This window comes from Balaenoptera physalus (genome assembly GCF_965194825.1).
Source record: "Balaenoptera physalus genome assembly, chromosome: 11".
NCBI classification, from domain to species: Eukaryota; Metazoa; Chordata; class Mammalia; order Artiodactyla; family Balaenopteridae; genus Balaenoptera; species Balaenoptera physalus.
The window spans coordinates 56,961,078-56,978,375 of NC_138896.1; the positions used below are offsets into that span (position 1 = coordinate 56,961,078).

Below are 17,298 nucleotides of genomic sequence, written 5' to 3' on the forward strand. Positions count from 1 at the left end.
GACCTAGCGAGGATCATACTAAGTGAAGTAAGTCAGACAGAGAAAGACAAGTATCACATGATACCACTTATATGTGGAATCTAAAAAATGATACAAATCATCTTATTGACAAAACAGAAAGAAACTCACAAACATAAAAAACAAACTTATGGTTGCCAAAGGGGAAAGGGAGTGACAGGGGGAAAGGGAGTGACAGATAAATTAGGAGTTTAGGAGTAACAGATATACACTATTTATAAAATAGGTAAACAACAAAGACCTATGATAGCACAGGGAATTATATTCAATATCTGGCAATAACCAAAATAGAAGAGAATCTGAAAAAGGTATATATATATACACACACACACACACACACACACACACACACACACACATATATATATATATCTGAATCACTTTGCCATACACCTGAAACTAATATGATACTGTAAATCAACTATAATTCAATTAAAAAAAAAGAAGGGATACAAAGAGGAAAAAAAAACTTCTATTGATATGATTAGAATTATATTAGGCCTATATATTACTGAGGGAAAATTAATCTTCTCATCTAGAATTATGGTGTTTTCCAGTTTCTTTTTTTTTATTATACAAATGGTTTATTTGCTTCATCTTATTATGAATATTATACATACTCAGCATAAAACACATACATGTGCATGTACACATACATATACACATCACCATCACCACCATTAAAATATTATAAATTAGAAAATAAAGATTATCCAAAATATTATGACCCAGTGATAATATCCATCTCTATTTCACAAGAAATTCTTAATTCGCAGATGTCCACAAGCAGGGTATACAAGGGCTATTCTGGATCCCGTTTTCTTCTTTCTTCACTTTATCATTCTTCATAAGTCTTAAATTATTTTTTTGAATTTTATTTTATTTATTTTTTTATACAGCAGGTTCTTATTAGTCATCCATTTTATACACATCAGTGTATGCATGTCAATTCCAATCTCCCCATTCATCCCACCACCACCCTCACGCCCTGCCGCTTTCACCCCTTGGTGTCCGTACATTTGTCCTCTACATCTGTGTCTCAATTTCTGCCCTGCAAACCGGTTCATCTGTACATTTTCTAGGTTCCACATATATGTGTTAATATACGATATTTGTTTTTCTCTTTCTGACTTACTTCACTCTGTATGACAGTCTCTAGATCAATACACATCTTTACAAATGACCCAATTTCATTCCTTTTTATGGTTGAGTAATATTCCATTGCATATATGTACCACTTCCTCTTTATCCATTCGTCTGTCGATGGGCATTTAGGTTGCTTCCATGACCTGGCTATTGTAAATAGAGCTGCAATGAACATTGGGGTGCATGTGTCTTTCTGAATTGCGGTTTCCTCTGGGTACATGCCCAGTAGTGGGATTGCTCGGTCATATGGTAATTCTATTTTTAGTTTTTTAAGGAACCTCCATACTGTTCTCCATAGTGGCTGTATCAATTTACATTCCCACCAACAGTGCAAGAGGGTTCCCTTTTCTCTACACCCTCTCCAGCATTTGTTTTTTGTAGATTTTCTGATGATGCCCATTTTAACTGGTGTGAGGTGATACCTCATTGTAGTTTTGATTTGCATTTCTCTAATAATTAGTGATGTTGAGCAGCTTTTCATGTGCTTCTTGGCCATCTGTATGTCTTCTTTGGAGAAATGTCTATTTAGGTCTTCTGCCAATTTTTGGATTGGGTTGTTTGTTTTTTTAATATTGAGCTGCATGAGCTGTTTATATATTTTGGAGATTAATCCTTTGTCCGTTGATTTGTTTGCAGATATTTTCTTCCATTCTCAGGGTTGTCTTTTCGTCTTGTGTATGGTTTCCTTTGCTGTGCAAAAGCTTTGAAGTTTCATTAGGTCCCATTTGTTTATCTTTGTTTTTATTTTCATTACTCTAGGAGGTGGATCAAAAAAGATCTTACTGTGATTTATGTCAAAGAGTGTTCTTCCTATGTTTTCCTCTAAGAGTTTTATAGTGTCCGGTCTTAAACTTAGGTCTCTAATCCATTTTGAGTTAATTTTTGTCTATGGTGTTAGGAAGTGTTCAAATTTCATTCTTTTAAATGTAGCTATCCAGTTTTCCCAGCACCACTTATTGAAGAGACTGTCTTTTCTCCATTGTATATCCTTGCCTCCTTTGTCAAAGATTAGTTGACCATAGGTGCCTGGGTTTATCTCTCGGCTTTCTACCTTGTTCCATTGATCTATATTTCTGTTTTTGTGCCAGTACCATATTGTTTTGATTACTGTAGCTTTGTAGTATAGTCTGAAGTCAGGTAGCCTGATTCCTCCAGCTCCGTTTTTTTCCCCAAGACTGCTTTAGCTATTTGGGGTTATTTGTGTCTCCACACAAATGTTAAGATATTTTGTTCTAGTTCTATAAAAAATGCCATTGGTAATTTGATAGGGATTGCACTGAATCTGTAGATTGCTTTGGGTAGTAGAGTCATTTTCACAATATTGATTCTTCCAATCCAAGAACATGATATATCTCTCCATTTATTGGTATCATCTTTAGTTTCTTTCTTCAGTGTCTTATAGTTTTCTGCATACAGGTCTTTTGTCTCCCTAGGTAGGTTTATTCCTAGGTATTTTATTCTTTTTGTTGCAATGGTAAATGGGAGTGTTTCCTTGATTTCTCTTTCAGATTTTTCATCATTAGTGTATAGGAATGCTAGAGATTTCTGTGCATTAATTTTGTATCCTGCTACTTTACCAAATTCATTGATTAGGTCTAGTAGTTTTCTGGTAGCATCTTTAGGATTCTCTATGTATAGTACCATGTCATCTGCAAACAATGACAGTTTTACTTCTTCTTTTCCAATTTGGATTCCTTTTATTTCTTTTTCTTCTCTGATTGCCATGGCTAGGACTTCCAAAACTATGTTGAATAATAGTGGTGAGAGTGGACATCCTTGTCTCGTTCCTGATCTTAGATGAAATGCTTTCAGTTTTTCACCATTGAGAATGATGTTTGCTGTGGGTTTGTCGTATATGGCCTTTATTATGTTGAGGTAGGTTCCCTCTATGCCCACTTTCTGGAGAGTTTTTATCATAAATGGGTGTTGAATTTTGTCAAAAGCTCTTTCTGCATCTATTGAGATGATAATATGGGTTTTATTCTTCAATTTGTTAATATGGTGTATCACATTGATTGATTGGCATATATTGAAGAATCCTTGCATCCCTGGGAAAAATCCCACTTGATCATGGTGTATGATCCTTTTAATGTGTTGTTGGATTCTGTTTGCTAGTATTTTGTTGAGGATTTTTGCATCTATGTTCATCAGTGATATTGGTCTGTAATTTTCTTTTTTTTGTAGTATGTTTGTCTGGTTTTGGTATCAGGGTGATGATGGTGGCCTCATAGAGTGAGTTTGGGAGTGTTCCTTCCTCTGTAATTTTTTGGAAGAGTTTGAGAAGGATGGGTGTTAGCTCTTCCCTAAATGTTTGATAGAATTCACCTGTAAAGCCATCTGGTCCTAGACTTTTGTTTGTTGGAAGATTTTTAATCACAGTTTCAATTTCTTTACTTGTGATTAGTCTGTTCATATTTTCTATTTCTTCCTGCTTCAGTCCTGCAAGGTTATACCTTGCTAAGAATTTGTCCATTTCTTCCAGGTTGTCCATTTTATTGGCATACAGTTCCTTGTAGTAGTCTCCTAGGATGCTTTGTGTTTCTGCGGTGTCTGTTGTAACTTCTCCTTTTTCATTTCTAATTTTATTGATTTGAGTCCTCTCCCTCTTTTTCTTCATGAGTCTGGCTAATGGTTTATCAATTTTGTTTATCTTCTCAAAGAACCAGCTTTTAGTTTGACTGATCTTTGCTATTGTTTTCTTTGTTTCTATTTCATTTATTTCTGCTCTGATCTGTATGATTTCTTTCCTTCTGCTAACTTTGGGTTTCGTTTGTTCTTCTTTCTCTAGTTCCTTTAGGTGCAAGGTTAGATTGTTTATTTGAGATTTTTCTTGTTTCTTGAGGTAGGCTTGTATAGCTATAAACTTCCCTCTTAGAACTGCTTTTGCCGCATCCCATAGGTTTTGGATCATGGTGTATTCATTTTCATTTGTCTCTAAGTATTTTTTTATTTCTTCTTTGATTTCTTCAGTGATCTCTTGGTTATTTAGTAATGTATTGTTTAGCCTCTATGTGTTTGTGTTTTTTACGTTTTTTTCCCTGTCATTGATTTCTAATCTCATAGCATTGTGGTCAGAAAAGATACTTGATATGAGTTCAATTTTCTTAAATTTACTGAGGCTTGGTTTGTGACCCAAGATGTGATCTATCCTGGAGAATGTTCTGTGCGCACTTGAGAAGAAAGTGTAATCTGCTCTTTTGGGATGGAATCTTCTATAAATATCAATTAAAACTATCTGGTCTATTGTGTCATTTAAAGCTTGTGTTTCCTTATTAATTTTCTGTTTGGATGATCTGTCCATTGGTGTAAGTGAGATGTTAAAGTCCCCCACTATTATTGTGTTACTGTCAATTTCCTCTTTTAGAGCTGTTAAAGTTGCCTTATGTATTGAGGTGCTCCTATGTTGGGTGCATATATATTTGTAATTGTTATATCTTCTTCTTGGATTGATCCCTTGATCATTATGTAGTGTCCTTCCTTGTCTCTTGTAACATTCTTTATTTTAAAGTCTATTTTATCTGATATGAGTATTGTTACTCCAGCTTTCTTTTGATTTCCATTTGCATGGAATATCTTTTTCCATCCCCTCACTTTCAGTGTGTATGTGTCCCTAGGTCTGAGGTGGGTCTCTTGTAGACAGCATATATATGCATCTTGTTTTTGTATCCATTCAGCAAGCCTGTGTCTTTTGGTTGGAGCATTTAATCCATTCACGTTTAAGGTAATTATCGATATGTATGTTCCTATGACCATTTTCTTAATTGTTTTGGGTTTGTTTTTGTAGGTCCTTTTCTCCTCTTGTGTTTCCCACTTAGAGAAATTCCTTTAGCATTTGTTGTAGAGCTGGTTTGGTGGTGCTGAATTCTCTTAGCTTTTGCTTGTCTGTAAAGCTTTTGATTTCTCCATCAAATCTGAATGGGATCCTTGCCAGGTAGAGTTATCTTGGTTGTAGGTTCTTCCCTTTCATCACTTTAAGTTTACCATGCCACTCCCTTCTGGCTTGTAGAGTTTCTGCTGAGAAATCAGCTGTTAACCTTATGGGAGTTCCCTTGTATGTTATTTGTCCTTTTTCCCTTGCTGCTTTCAATAATTTTTCTTTGTCTTTAATTTTTGCTAATTTGATTACTATGTGTCTCAGCATGTTTCTCTTTGGGTTTGTCCTGTATGGGACTCTCTGCGCTTCCTGGACTTGCGTGGCTATTTCCTTTCCCATGTTAGGGAGATTTTCGACTATAATCTCTTCAAATATTTTCTCAGGTCCTTTTTCTCTCTCTTCTCCTTCTGGGACACCTATAATGCGAATATTGCTGCATTTAATGTTGTCCCAGAGGTTTCTTAAGCTGTCTTCATTTCTTTTCATTCTCTTTTCTTTATTCTGTTCTGCAGCAGTGAATTCCACCATTCTGTCTTCCAGGTCACTTATCCGTTTTTCTCCCTCAGTTATTCTGCTATAGATTCCTTCTAGTGTATTTTTCTTTTTAATTATTGTATTGTTCATCTCTGTTTGTTTGTTCTTTAATTCTTCTAGATCTTTGTTAAACATTTCTTTCATCTTATCAATCTTTGCCTCCATTCTTATTCCGAAGTCCTGGATCATCTTCACTATCATTATTCTGAATTATCTTTCTGGAAGGTTGCCAATCTCCACTTCATTTAGTTGTTTTTCTGGGGTTTTATCTTGTTCCTTCATCTGGTACATAGACCTCTGCCTTGTCATCTTGCCTATCTCTCTGTGAATGTGGTTTTTGTTCTGTTTTCCAGTTTCTTAATGAAGTGATTTTTAAAATATGGCTGCAATTTCTTTGGCACTGCTCTCGGAAATTTCCTGAATTGGAGACAATTTGTGGCCGGTTAGTTACCAGCAGAGAGCAATGGACACTGCGTGGCCCCCGAGATGAGGTCAGGAGAGGTAGTAGGGTAGAGTCCAGCTAGTTCTCAGGGACACTCACCTTTTGACGTCCAACTATCCTGAGCCCCCCAGCTCTGCTGAATCCCAGGCCACCTGGAGAGGCCTCCAGCAGGTGCTCTGGTTGACAGTCCCCAGTGAGTTTCCTGCCCAGGGCCAGCACCAACCATCAGACATGAGACTGAAGATGCTTCCAGAATATTCCAGCCCCAGCCACTGCATCACCCTCAGCTACATCAGTCTCCCAGATGTGGCTCCAGACATCCCATTCCCTCTGTGCTGTCCAAATGCCTAACCCACAAAATCTGGGTGTATAATAAAATGGCTGTTTAAAGCTGCTATACTTCAAATAATTTATAAAACAGAAACTGTTCCTGGAACATTAAGGGTATTTTTTTGGTCCTTAAAATTTTATAGTTTTCTTCTGAAGGTATATACTTCATTTAACTCAGTTACTTCAAGTATGTTTTGCTATCATGGAGATGAAATTATTCTGACTAAAAATCTGCCTTCTGATATAAATTTCAATTTTCAAGCTCCTAGTTTTTCCTTCTGTATGTAAGAAAAAACTTTTTTAGGTATTCAACTTTGTACATCTACTATGGAAAATTTCTAAGTTTTTTATTTGATGCCCTTGGGTCTTATAGGTATACAATCATACAATCTAAAATGAATGTATTTGGATCGTCTCCTGTTAAATATTTTAAAGCCCATGTCTTCTTCTGCCTATTAAGCTGGTACCACTCTTTGAATAAAATTAATGCACAGCGGGGAGGGCAGATGCTTGTAATTTGTTCCTGAGTTTAATGGGAAGGCTTTTTGCATTTAATATAATTTAATCTAAGATATCATATAAGCAAACAAAATGATATAACCATGAGATAACCGCTAAACCTTAACATTATTTTTTTAAATTGAAGTATAGTTAATTTACAATGTTGTGTTAGTTTCAAGTGTACAGCAAAGTGATTCAATTATACATGTACATATACGTACATTTTCAGATTCTTTTCCATTATAGGTTATTACAAGATATTGAGTATTGTTCCCTGTGCTATACAGTAGGTCCTTGTTGTTTACCTATTTTATATATAGTAGTGTGTATATGTTAATCCCAAACTCCTAATTTATCTCTCTTAACATTAATTTTTTCTTTTTTTTTTTGACTGCTTTGGGTCTTCATTGCTGTGCATGGGCTTTCTCTAGTTGTGGTGCGTGGGGCTACTCTTCACTGTGGTGGGCAGGCTACTCATTACGGTGGCTTCTCTTGTTGCGGAGCATGGGTCCTAGGTGCATGGGCTTCAATAGTTGCAGCACACGGGCTCAGTAGCTGTGGCACACGGGCTCTAGGGGTCATGGGCTTCAGTAGCTGTGGTGCGTGGGCTCAGTAGTTGTGGCTCATGGGTTCTAGAGAGCAGGCTCAGTAGTTGTGGCGCACAGGCTTAGTTGCTCCGCAGCATGTGGGATCTTCCCTGACCAGAGATCGAACCCATGTCCCCTGCATTAGCAGGCAGATTCTTAACCACTGTGCCACCAGGGAAGTCCCTTAATATTAATTTTGAAGGTCATTCAACATGTATATTTTTTTTCAATTTCTAAGGATTTTGTCTTTCTTGCTTCATTTTAAGTGGGAGAAATACTTTTGGACTACTTTCTTGATTTACTTGTTCAGCAATAGGTATAAAATGATGAAATTGCTTTTTCAAACCTGCTTTGGCTGAGCATTGGAAATAATGGAGTTTGGTAGGATGGAGCACAGAAAATGGAACCTTGGGCACGTGGCTGACTAATCCATCTCCTCAGTTTTGGGGAATCCAAAAACACTATATAAATTAAGTTTGTCAGTCCTGAGTGGATTATTGTGTGGCTTCCTGAAATAATCCTCTCATCTTCTACCACAGTTCTGACCCAGTTTGGAGAAGTATCTTTAATATCTTCTTCTACTTCACTGACTTTGAGGCAGAATAGCCAGAAAATCTGCATTTAACAGACAACTTTCATCTTCAGGCTCACAAAAGGGTCAGCTTCCTTTAAAAAGGAAATGGAAACTTAAACCATAGGGTATCTTCTTAGGCGATTTGACTTTCTTTGTTGTCACCCTGACAGACAGAAGACAGAGATGTGGAATAACTGAAATGCCTCAGAATGGTGCCCACCTGCTGATGCAAGTAAGTCAAAAGCTGTTGAGTGGACCTGCTTTACTTCACCATTGATTGTTTATCAAGTCATGGGCACTCGCCCCAGAAAGAAAAATAGAAACACGTGCATGGAAGGTGAGGTAAGGCTGGGTGGTTAGAAAAAAACACAGAACAATAACCCACCTGGAAGAGGAGGGGGATCGTGAAGTGTTTACAGGAAGCAGTAACTCTGAGATTTCACAACACACCCTGGTTACCTAAGGGATGGTTAGGAGGATGGAGGTTCTCTAGTTGGCAGATGGGGGACTGATTGTTCTGGCCTGCAGTAGGTTTTATTGCTGTCCTCAATTATCCACATGTCCTGCTCACTGTAAGAGCGTGCATCCTTGCCCTTGCCTCGCAGCCTGTGGGGCCTCCTTACAGCAGGAGCATGTATCATCCTTCCATCAGCATGTGACCAAGTACCTGCTGAAACTATAAGAGCCCTTGTGTATTTCCGTCAGCCCTTTTCTCCTTTCCCTTTGTTGTGAGGATGGCATGTCCCAGATAGGGGTCCTCCTTCAGCCTGGATGTGAGGATGAGGGCCCTGTGTCAGAGCAGAGCAGCCACTGACCCGCAGCAGACATGAAATGCGATCAAGAAATAAACCTGAGATTGGGGAGGGGGAGCTCACTTGTTCTGTAGTATAACTGAGTGAACCCTAATGAATGTGACTCAAACTAAGGTATAGAAGGTTAGATCTAGGCTGAGTCCCACTTTAGAGGAAACTAGGTAACTCGTGCTTATTTGGAAGTTTGGATCTAACTAATTCTTCCCACATTAGACAAGGGAGATTAAAGCCCTCAAGCCCTGATGACACCACACACTTAGATTTCCACAATGTCAAGGCAACAATCTGGTGATTCTGAGCTATTATCCGATGAATATCTGCCATCATGAAAGAGGTTTAGTCATATAGAGAGAGCATCAATCTGTAGCACAGGGGTTGGCAAACTTTTTCTATAAAGGGCCAGGTAGTAAAAACTTTAGGCTTTGAAGACCATACAATTTCTGTTGCAACTACTCAGGTTGTAAGTGAAAGCAACTGTAGATAATACAGAACACAAGACTGTGGCTGTGTTCCAATATAATTTATTTACAAAAACGAACAATGGGCTGGATTTGGTCTGGGGGCTGACCCTGCTATAGCGTAAGAAAACTTAAAAAACACACAAAGAAACAAAAAAAAATCTTAAAACCAGACTAATGTTTTACAACCACGTTTCTATTGTTTTAACATTAAAAGCCCCACCCAGCAGCCACAGAAAGACATGCATAATTCCTCGGTTTTGCCACAGAGATAATAAAAGCCACTTCATAAGGCTTTTGGAGGAATTAATTAAGATGAAATAGAAAGTGTCAATGAGTAAGCACTCAATGAATTTCAGCTCCTTGCATTCTTCATTCTGCTCTATAGACTCAGAGTGGATTCTCACTTTAGACCTATTTAATGCATGCTGAGTTAACACATGAGGTCAAACAGTAATGAGGCGAAGCAGAGAATCCTTTAAGTCAACATTTGCTGAGCAATTGGTTTGATATGACAAACAGGATAACTAAGAATAAATATTAATATCTGTCATGATTTACATGACCATTAATTAGATTCTTAATTATATTGACCTGACATGGAAGTGCCTTATTTTCAATTCAGGGGTGTATTTTGAATGATAGATAATAACTGTGTTCTATAGCAAAGTCATGTAATTCCCAAAGCCTTGCATTAGAGCTTGTTCTGCATGGACAAGGAATAGAAAATAAGATCTTAGTGCTATCTGCTTAATTACACAGAAGTCAATTTTGTGACTTACTGAACTCAAGTTTTCTTTTAAAAGACAATGAATCTCAATACTGTGTTGCTCTATGTTGTGTTAAATGTCTTCTGACATAAATCGTTAGGGTCAGATGTGCTTAGGACCCCATGGCCGATATCCAGCATCTTTGGTGCATGGGCCATAGAGACAATTGTTGAGATAACTGAACCAACTTTTTTCTTCCTGTATATGTACATGCCACCAGAGAAAAGTATATTTATTTTTTCAATACATTTTTTTGGCCTGATTTAGCATCTTAAATTTATCTTCCAGTCCTCCTCTTGGACTCACCGTGTCCCCGAATTTTAAAATCCCTTCTCCTCCATTCTTTCCATTTCTTCTACTGCCAAAATAATGACCAACATCATTAACAACCACACAGTGTCTTTTCTGTCTAGGAAATGGATGATCTGACATGCATCTTATCTATCACTGTTGCCTTGCAGGACACCAAGGCAGGTATGAACACGTTCCTCCTGGAATAGTGTACAAAGGAAGGGAGAAATATTCTCCGTAAAACTGGTTATATACTTAAGGAAACTTTTTCACAGGGTAGAGGAGATTTTTAAGGTAAGTGAAATTGCTCTGAGGTGATGGTATGTTGTGTGTTTAAATAAACATATGGAGAAGGGAGTACAGGAAAGGGAGATGAGTTAATATTCATTTAATCCTGATGTTAACATACTTCAAGCATAGTGGTGAGTGGAGACAGTATCATTTACACGAGCCCTGAAGCACCCTGTCTAGTGTTTCCAGAATGTGGACACATTGCCTTGGAATCATCTGGAGATGCTTGTTAAAAATACAGATTTTAGGGTACCACCCACTGCAGACCTACAGAACCTTCATTCTCTAAGAAGTTGAGCCTGGAAATATGATTTTTACCAAAATTTCCCTGTGATTCCAATGTTAAGTCAAGTACAGAAACCTCCTTATGAAGATCATGAGAGACGCAAACAGACATCACCATGAGTGTTTTCACATCAGCATGAAAAATGGCACCGGGGCCCGTCCCACTGGGCAGCAGGGTGACAGGTGGGCTAACATTTCTGTGAGAAGCTTCTTTCTCTTTCTACTTTGTACTTTTCTCTAGGCCATCAGGCATCTCACACTCTCAGGAACATCAACAAATAAAAACGAAGTATAATTTGGGGACTCAAGAAAAAAATTATTAAAATAATTGTCAATAAAAAATGCCATTTAAATGTTTGAAAAAATGAACCAGATCGATCACATGTACAAAAATCATTTTCTATGAATTCAGTGTTGTCTTTAAGCGTTCTTGAGGGCCGGCCATGCAGGAGAGTGAAAATGAACTAGTGTGAGTTTGAGCATTAAAGGGCAGAAGGCCACTGAAAGATCCCTCCATGAAAGAATGCAATCGAGGCCAGGAACGTCCGTCCTTCATCTTCACAGGCCCTTTTGGGTACCCTGTAAAATCACAGCAGTTATATAGGGATGTCTCTACAACATAGCACCTTTCAGGGTCCTGCACTTTTCTCTTTGCCACTCAGATGATTTTCATCATCACAGGCCCGGACTAAGCCTTGCACACGAAGCATATCCTCAAACCAGTCCATTAGAACTGGGCTCTGCTCTGTTTATGGTAACAGCAGAATCATCACAAGTGGAACCAGGCCATTGTACTCTCCCAGGGATTTTAGACCCAGCCCACTGGGTCGTCTAAAAGTTCTTTTTTTCCCATGGAGCTGCCTCCAGACACAAACATGTCATGAAAAATTTCAGTTTCCTTGGCTACTGACAATAAGGAATCAACTGCATATACAGCTGTCAAAGTGATGGTGTGTTTAGCTATCTGAATAATGGAGCACAGGCGGGGGAGGAGAGCATAAGGAACTGTGGAACTAAGTAGGATAAGTTCATATCTATTCATACATCTCATTGGACCGTCATTTTTAAAATATCTTTATTGGAGTATAATTGCTTTACAATGTTGTGTTAGTTTCTGCTGTACAACAAAGTGAATCAGCTATACATATACATATATCCCTATATCTCCTCCTCCTTGAGCCTCCCTCCCACCCTCCTCCTTAACCCACCCCTCTAGGTTGTCACAAAGCATCAAGCTGATCTACCAGTGCTATGCAGCAGCTTCCCACTAGCCATCTGTTTTACATTTGGTAGTGTATATATGTCAGTGCTACTCTCTCACTTCATCCCAGCTTCCTCTTCCCCTGTGTCCTCAAGTCCGTTCTCTATGTCTGCGTCTTTATTCCTGCCCTGCCACTAAGTTCATCAGTACTGTTTTTTTAGATTCCATATATGTGCGTTAGCATACGGTATTTGTTTTCCTCTTTCTGACTTACTTCACTCTGTATGACAGACTCTAGGTCCATCCACCTCATTACAAAGAACTCAATTCTGTTCCTTTTTATGGCTGAGTAATATTCCATCGTATATATGTGCCACTTCTTCTTCATCCATTCATTTGTTGATGGACATTTAGGTTGCTTCCACGTCCTGGCTATTGTAAATAGTGTTGCAATGAGCACTGTGGTACATGTATCTTTTTGAATTATGGTTTTCTCAGGGTATATGCCCAGTAGTGGGATTGCTGGGTCATATGGTAGTTCTATTTTCAGTTCTTTAAGGAACCTCCATACGGCTCTCCATAGTGGCTGTATCAGTTTACATTCCCACCAACAGTGCAGGAGGGTTCCCTTTTCTCCACACCCTCTCCAGCATTTATTGTTTGTAGATTTTTTGATGATGGCCATTCTGATGGGTGTGAGGTGATACCTCATTGTGGTTTTGATTTGCATTTCTCTAATGATTCGTGATGTTGAGCATCTTTTCATGTGTTTGTTGGCAGTCTGTATGGCTACTTTGGAGAAATGTCTATTGAGGTATTCCACCCATTTTTGGATTGGGTTTTTTGTTTGTTTTTTAAATTTTTTTTTATTGAAGTGCAGTTGATTTACAATGTTGTGCCAATCTCTGCTGTACAGCAAAGTGACTCAGTTATACACACATACACATTCTTTTTTATATTCTTTTCCATTGTGGTTTATCACAGGTTATTATATATAGTTTGGGTTGTTTGTTTTTTTGATATTGAGCTCCATGAGCTGCTTGTATATTTTGGAGATTAATCCTTTGTCAGTTGCTTCATTTGCAAATATTTTCTCTCATTCAGAGGGTTGTCTTTTTGTCTTGTTTATGGTTTCCTTTGCTGTGCAAAACCGTTTAAGTTTAATTAGGTCCCATTTGTTTATTTTTGTTTTTATTTCCATTACTCTAGGAGGTGGGTCAAAAAGGATCCTGCTGTGATTATGTCACAGAGTGTTCTTCCTATGTTTTCCTCTAAGAGTTTTATAGTGTCTGGCCTTATATTTAGGTCTTTAATCCGTTTTGAGTTTATTTTTGTGTATGGTGTAAGGAAGTGTTCTAATTTCATTCTTTCACATGTAGCTGTCCAGTTTTCCCAGCATCACTTATTGAAGAGATTGTCTTTTCTCCATTGTATATTCTTGCCTCCTTTGTCAAAGGTAAGGTGACCATATGTGCATGGGTTTGTCTCTGGGCTTTCTATCCTGTACCATTGATCTATAGTTCTGTTTTTGTGCCAGTACCATACTTGGACCATCATTTTTATAGCATCCTCAAATCCAGTTTGTTTTTGAAAGATAGTCTCCAATATCTTTTGTGAATCAAATGAATTTTTCAGTTTTGAGAAAAGCAACATTAATTCATCATTTCCTTTGAAATGAAGACTCTAGACACAGCCCTATCTAACAAACACAGATCCAAGATTTACGTATGCTGGCACAGATTTGTACATTTCCTGGGTCTATCACCTTCTGTAAATATTTCTATTCATTACTCATCTGTTGGTCCCACTCAGGGGCCACACCCAGGTTTCAGTTCCCGTTGGGCTTGTGGTTTGAATTGACCATCTTCACCAGGGTGTTAAAACCAATTTGCTTGTGATTCCCAGCACCAGCGAGAGTCATGGGGGCCGCTGATGATGAGTCTAGCAAAGCTTCCTGCCAATCACACAGAAATGTCTCCTGTCAGAACCACTCCCAGATACTGACACATATGGCCTGCAACACAGCTCAGCAATACACAGAACTACTCACTGAGTAGCGGGGAAAAGTCCAGCCATTCTTGAAGGCAGAGGGAGGGACCACAGTCAGTCACAGAGGGATGGCTGTGTGTTTCCCCCATTTTCCTGGACCAAAGCAACCATGTAGAGATCAAGGATTGATTTGGAACACCATCTAGCGAAGGATTTGAGGAAGTGCATGAACAGAGAAAGAAAATCCCAAGCCCAATTCTGATTCAACTCTTTCAGACTATTTTAAATGGTTCTGAAATGATGATGGTATGATTTTTTTTTTTTAATTTAGGGCAAAAGCAAAACAGGATGACCCGTGTGCATTCCAGCAAAGACCAGATTCAGCTGGTTATCCCACCTGCTTCTTAGGATAGGCTCTGCTCCCCTAGCACTTTCTCGTGGACTATAGTAGGAATGGAAGCAACACACGAGTCAGCCCAACCTGCCAGAAAGTCCCTTCTGGGAATGACAACAAAGGGCTTGGGAAGTATGATGCGAGGGCACCAGATTTTCAAACACTCATCTACAAACTGCCATGTTTTTCAGTTAAACAGTATATGTGTCAGAGGCCTTAGCTATGAAAAATTTTTTTTATATTTCTAGAACTCAATAGCTTTTATCGCCAGAAAATGAGTACCAACATTACCTATTTCACAGTGGGCTGTGCACCAAAAGCACTCAATAAATATAAGATTGTTCAATAACTAGAGGTGGGAGAGAGAATTTTTAACTGGGGAGGAAAGCTGAATACAACTCAACTGTTACATTTTGAATTCTTCTATATAAAGCTGTGTCCTTTATTTATTTACTTATTCATTCATTCATCTATAACTTAGTTCCACATTTCAATGTCACACTCCTCCATACATTGATCTACGTGCTCTTGGCGTTGAATAAATGTCATGTGACTGCCTCTGAACTTCAGGGGGAAGAAATAAAGCAAACAACAACAACCCCCCACCCCCCAAGCTCAATCTTGTGGTACTTTGACCATAATTAACTATCAGTAGTTTCTAACAAATCTTCATTCATCTTATTCTGACTTTCAAAAAACCTCACTTCACATTGTTGATCAGAAGCTTGCTTTGTCATTTCTAGCTGTCGCTCAGAAGTTACACCCTCCGTTTGCCATTTGGAGCATCACAGTTCCTAGGGGTAACTGATTCTAGCTACTCTAAATGAAAGCAAATGCTGTATTTGTGTTTCTAATGTTGCTGAGTTTTCCTTTTTAGGTGAAGAAAAAAAGCCTCCATCAGGCCTCCCAGCCTCGATCAGAGGTCCCTGGGGAGATGGTGGCCTTCCATCAGGCCCTTGGTCTCTCTCTAATTAGAAGGAAAGAAGGCCAGTCAGAATGGTGGGTGGCTCTTTTACTTCTTCCTTGAACTCTTCCACTGACAAATGGCATATTACTGATCATTATCTTAATCCAGCCCTGCCCTGACTAACCCACGCTTATTTTTTAGGAACAAGTGACTCTCGGGACATTTCTTCAAGAAGTCAACACTTTAAACCAATTGGACTTACTTTGAACTTAGAGAATATAGCAGTTTTCAAACATTTCAACTACGCTTTCCTTATATTTTTTGGTGGTCCTTTAACTAATAAGGAGGGAGGGTTGTTACCTGGCAAAACATTCTCAGTCTGCTAGACACTCCGTGAAGAGCACCTGTAGGCAGGCAAAGTGGTCAGATGCTGCTGTTAGTGGTTTGAGCCCCACTGCCTGTGTCACTTGCCCTAGTTCAGCACCTCACACAAACGAGCCACCGAGGCTGCTAACAAGGAATAAGTAGGAAAAACACATCATCTCTCGGGGAGGGGTGAGAAAACATGAAAATGACTATTGCATGAAATGAAATGGATTAAATATCAGAACTGAAGAATGAAATGTGATGGAGATTTAAGACACAGTGTCCTATAGGCAGAGATCAGGGGTGACAGAAAAGAATACTTAGGGCAGGAGAGTTTATACTTTAGACAAGGGTCCAGAAATACTGCTGGTGCTCAATCAGGCATGCAGTGTGTAGGCAACTTATTATTAATCAGGTTACAGCATAGGAATTTGCAAGTAACTCTTCCTCTTCCTCCTCCTTCTTCAAAGTAAGTTAAAAGCATTTCAGATTGTCCCAATATAACACATCTCTCACTCCTCGGACATGCTTTCATTAAAGAGAGAGAAGGGGTTAAAATTACAATCAAAAAAGTGTATACCAGAGCATTCATCTCTGTTATTTATAATGTTAAAAATGTAGAGGGGAGGGATAAATTAGGAGGTTGGGATTAACATATACACACAACAATATATAAAATAGATGATAAATAAGGACCTACTGTATAGCACAGGGAACTCTACTAAATAATCTGTAATAACCAAAATGGGAAAAGAATAGGTATATGTATATACCTGAAACTAATGCAACATTGTAAATCATCTATACTACAATATAAAATAAAAATTAAACTACAAAAAATGTAGAAACCAAATGTCAATGCAAGACTGAATTATGTAAAACAATGGTATAATACATGCATTCTCTTGTGTGTGTAGCCATTGAAAATGGTGCAGACCTATATCGGACACCATGGAAAGATGTCTAAGTGTTTACTGAAGAAAAGCAAATTGTAGAACATTATATATAATTTGATCCCATTTGTGTAAAAGTATATTCGTGTATCTGTGTACATATGCCCATATGTAGAGAAGACCAGAAGAATGTTTACCAAACTGTTAACGCTAGTTATCTCCTGGTTCTGACACCACAATGGATTTTTACTTGTCTTGCACTTTCTGCATTGTTGGGTTTTCCAATTTGTTTTTACAATGAGTGTGTATCATTTTCACTAAAACAAAGGTCTCTTCTAAAATGATGCTGGTTTCATCAAACACATATATCAAAATTGAATAAAAATATGCTTTCTGCTTTTGGACCTCATCAGAGAAAGAACTGTGACCTAAAAAAAAGAGCCTATAACTAGGATGCTGGTTTGCTCTGAGATCCACTTCACTTTCAGAAGTGTCCTGAGTTAAGCAATACATTCTCTGGTCACCAGACACACACTGACAGTCTTATCTTATGGATGCTATGTAAGTGGATGGAGCTGCCCAAGTGGGTGGGATGCATTAGCAGCACACACTGCCCCAGGAGCCTCTTGGTCTCC

At 38.4% G+C, this 17,298-nt stretch overlaps 1 protein-coding gene across 3 annotated transcripts in view; it reads right to left on the reverse strand.

The window, feature by feature from the left end:
* GADL1 (glutamate decarboxylase like 1) overlaps nucleotides 1-17,298 on the reverse strand; it is a 181,804-nt gene that overhangs the window by 20,644 nt on the left and 143,862 nt on the right. Inside the window, exon 15 of one of the 3 annotated variants that reach the window (XM_082415123.1) lies at nucleotides 580-11,492. The exons of the other annotated variants lie outside the window; for them this stretch is intronic. Within the exon in view, the coding sequence (XP_082271249.1) occupies nucleotides 11,472-11,492 (21 nt within the window). The 3' untranslated portion in view covers nucleotides 580-11,471. Of the gene's footprint in view, nucleotides 1-579; nucleotides 11,493-17,298 lie in introns of those variants that run through there. 3 annotated transcript variants of the gene reach the window in all.